The sequence below is a fragment of the Gossypium arboreum genome, chromosome 7 (genome assembly GCF_025698485.1).
Source record: "Gossypium arboreum isolate Shixiya-1 chromosome 7, ASM2569848v2, whole genome shotgun sequence".
Taxonomy (NCBI): domain Eukaryota; kingdom Viridiplantae; phylum Streptophyta; class Magnoliopsida; order Malvales; family Malvaceae; genus Gossypium; species Gossypium arboreum.
The window spans coordinates 101115314-101119314 of record NC_069076.1 but is presented as its reverse complement, the minus strand read 5'-3'; the positions used below and the strand labels follow the sequence as shown (position 1 = coordinate 101119314).

Here is a 4001-nt window from a genome sequence, read left to right as displayed (position 1 = left end):
ATTATGTAGAATCACAATTTCATACAATTCATTCTCTCACAACTAGTAAGAAAATTAAAAAAGTTAAATGCTGAAGTTGAAACAAAACTATTAAGTTGACAACTTTTTTCATAATGATATATGATCACATAAGTTGACAATGTATGATCTGTGATCACTTATTGTTGTTATTATGATTTTTTTTCCCCTAAAGATAGGGGACCATAAACAACCCATACCCTTTAGTTTCCAATAATTTTTAGAGCGAGAGAAATCGAAATCACATGGTTACATGTGACGGGGTGGGGATCTTTTTAAGAAAATATTGGTGTGTGAATTTTTCCATCTTTTAACACATTTAAACTTGAGGGTTTGTCTAATGATTTTTAAATGTTTGGATTTAAATTTTGTTTCCCTTTCAACAATCTGTAATCTAATCTGGCTGATCATTTGTTCCCCACTCAGCACCCACCAGTAGTACTAAAGCTGGCCAATTTTTGAGAGTGAAACTAAATAAATAAACCCAATGTACGCCCCCACCCCTCCTTGCCAGCGTCCTCTTCCCCGTTTTTGTTTCCCTATAAAGCAGCTTCTATGCAGTTTATACATTGCTACCATAGCAATGCTCCATCAAAAGGTCTTGCCTTATTCTTCTTCCTTTTCATCATACTACTCTGTGTTTTTAGGTCATGGAAAAGCCTTCCCACATCACAAGTATTTGAGATCTGGCTATCAAGCAATTTCCACGGAGAAGTCCTGGTCATGCTTTTCCACAGCTTTCTTGAACTTTCTTTGAGTACTAACTCCGTCCTAAGGGAGAAAGAAAAAAAAAAACCATTTGCTAGCACACCATGGAAGCTCAAGAAAGCTGTGGGAAAACATGATGGCAATTCAGGACTAGGTTTCTCCAACAAAAGAAGGAAGAAAAACGCTCTGTTCCTCTTTATCTGCAAACAGACCATGGTACGTAAGCATTATTATTATTATGAAAGTGTTCTCTTTTTGTCTGAATTAAGATGGCAATTTCTTTCAGCTTTTCCTCGGAGAAAAGTTTTGCTGATACTGAATTATATGGTAGGTTCTTTGTACTTTTATTATTATTATTATCTGGTCTCGAAAAGAAAGTGCCTCCGCATATATTATTGAATATAGGGATTTCCAAGCTTCATGCCATGCATGGGCATGGCATGGAGAGAAAATTTTATATCACCTTTTATTCATATATATATATATATGAAATGGATTAAGTTATTAATGATTTAACCTACATATATCATACCACTTTTTATGTTTTGATATTTGAAGAATAAAATTTTACACTCACAAACATGAATTTTTACATTCAGTCAACTACTTAATCGCTAAATGTACTAGACTTGTTAAAAACATATAATAATATCATGATATAATGTATGTGTGTGTCTTATATAATGATTGGTGGATTCAGTGCCACATCAGGAAAAAAAAATCAAAAAGTTATTTTTCCAAAAATTAAAAGAATAAATAATGTGAAAGAGAGAGAAAAATAAATGAATATGGTGATTTCATTCTTTTTTTTGTTTTACCCCAGCATTTAAGGATTAGTGAAGTGGAAAGAGCGCGCCGACCTCGGCCCAACACAATCCACGCTCCCATAACTCCCTTTCTCTCTCTCTCTCTCTCAATAATTTTTATTCATTCTTATTTATAAAATCTTGAATATAAAATTAAAAATTTTTTCATAAAGTTTTTGATGCATGCATCAAAATCTATTCGCATGCTCAATAGGGCCCAACGTAGTGATGGATTAAATCTCTTTAAAAGTCCAATTACTCAATTCGAATAAAAATAAATTTAATTGTACAACAGTTCATGACAAACGAATTTAATAAGTTTTAAAGAGAAAAGATTGGGTTTAAAGAAAATCACAAATTCAATTCTTAAAAATCTTGATTTCAAAATTGAGAATCGTGGATGTGAACATGCTTAATTCAATTTTAAAATTCAAAAAAAAAAAAAAAAATTAAAAATATTTTATGTTTGGAATTTAGTGCCTAAATTTTCAAATCATAAATTCATTTAATTTTGGAGCCATTCCACAAAATTTCGTGATTTTAGCACGTCAAGAACATCAAGAACTAAGAGATCGAGTTGTTTTGCAGTTTTTTTGGGATTTTGAGTAAACCTAATTTTTTTTTATTTGATTCTTAGTCCTAGAATTTCTTTTGTGTTAGTAGGAATGAAGAAGTTACACTTTCCTACCTTCGTGTGTCTTAATATATTTTGCGTTGAGCTTTCCTTGACTTCTTAGAGCTTAGGATACATTTTGCTAGCAAATAACCTTCCTTAATTTTGAATATATTTTGAGCTAAATTGAAACTTTGAGAATTAACAAGTTTTGGATTCTTACTTCGTTTTTTTATTAATTTGATCCTTAAAATGCTAACCCATTTTTAAAGTTAACAATGAGGTTTGCTTGTTTGAGTGTTTGTGATTTTAGACCTTTATCACAATGGTTGGCAATACACGTAACTGTTATTATGAGAAAGTAGAAAAGAAAAGTCACCACTTACCTTGAAAGACGTGGCTAGTATGTGCATTAAAAATACAAATGATCTGAATGAATTGAAAGATGAGCTTGAATGGAAATTTTTAAATACCGATACTTAAATTGACAATCTTACACTTGGGATGTGTCCTATGCAATGCAGTATGAATGAACAATTTCGTGTTCTTTCTCATCAACAGCATAATTCATCTCATTCAAATCATAATACTGAAATTGCTCCTCGTTGTGGTCGTAACACTCGTGCTAATACGTTTGATGATAAGGTTACAAATGCTCGTAATTTATAGTCTTCTTTGGTAAAACCGAATATTTCTATTCTTTCTTTTTAAGGTAAACAAGATCCGGATGCTTACTACAAGTGGGAACGATGAGTTCAATTGATGCTTGCTTATTATCACTGTCTAGATGATGAGAAAGTACAGTTAGCAGCACCTGAATTCATCAATTATGCCCTAAATTGGTGGACTCAACTTTCAGTGAACCAGTGTCAAAACCTTGAATGTTTGATCAACACATGGGATTAGATGAAACATGTCATGACAAAACAATTTGTGCCTTCTGTCTACCATCATTAGAATCATAAGAAACCTCAACGTCTCACACAAGGTACGAAATATATTGATGAATATTTTAAAGGGATGGAAATATTATTGATATTCGTGCTTAACTTACATGAGGATGAGGATGTTTCTATGGTACAAATTCAAATTGGGTTAAATTAGAATATCCAGCACTTACTTGAAGAACAGAACTCACTACAGCAAAACAGGTTTTTTGCGGCGTTTTTAGTGGCGTTTAAACAAAAAACGCCGCTATAGTTCAGCATTAGCGGCGTTTCTAAACAAACGCCACTATAGATAGGACATTAGCGGCGTTTTTCTAAAAGCACCGCTATAGATCGAGCATTAGCGGCGCTTTTATAAAAAACGCCGCAAATGTCCTATCTATAGTGGCGTTTGTTTAGAAACGCCGCTAACAATTTCAGCAAGACGCTTCCTTTCGGCCCTTAGTTTCATTAGCGGCGTTTTCAAAAAACGCCACTAAAGGTTGAGTATTAGCAGCGTTTTCCAAAAAACGCCGCAAAAAAATAGCAAGACGCTGTCGTTTTGTTTTTAAACCTCAGTGACATTAGCGGCGTTTTTATAAAAACGCCGCTATAGGTCTAGTATTAGCGTTTCTTATAAAAATGCATAAAAAGTATTTTATGTATAAATTTATTATTTAAATGGTTTATTTATATTTATATTGATTAAAATACAATTTATTTTCAATTGAATATTTAAATTCTTCAGAAAAAACTAATGACATGTAGAAAAATTTGAAAATTTGAAAATAAAAAATATATGTTAAAAATGAAAAATTAAAATACTATTATTTAAAATAATTTTAAAGCTTTTTGGGTATATGACTGATTGTTTGTCAAAATATATATTAAAAAATTTTATATGATTGTAAAAGACATAATATTAATTTT

The 4001-nt window shown here is 31.7% G+C and overlaps 1 protein-coding gene across 1 annotated transcript; it reads left to right on the top strand.

Annotated features, from left to right (window-relative positions):
• Positions 1-506: 506 nt before the first annotated feature.
• Positions 507-3186, top strand: LOC128295610 (uncharacterized). Its single transcript, XM_053031315.1, has 2 exons — positions 507-942; positions 2858-3186. The coding sequence occupies exons 1-2, from the start codon at positions 574-576 to the stop codon at positions 2906-2908; spliced, it is 420 nt and encodes a 139-aa protein (XP_052887275.1). The 5' UTR covers positions 507-573; the 3' UTR covers positions 2909-3186.
• Positions 3187-4001: the final 815 nt, after the last annotated feature.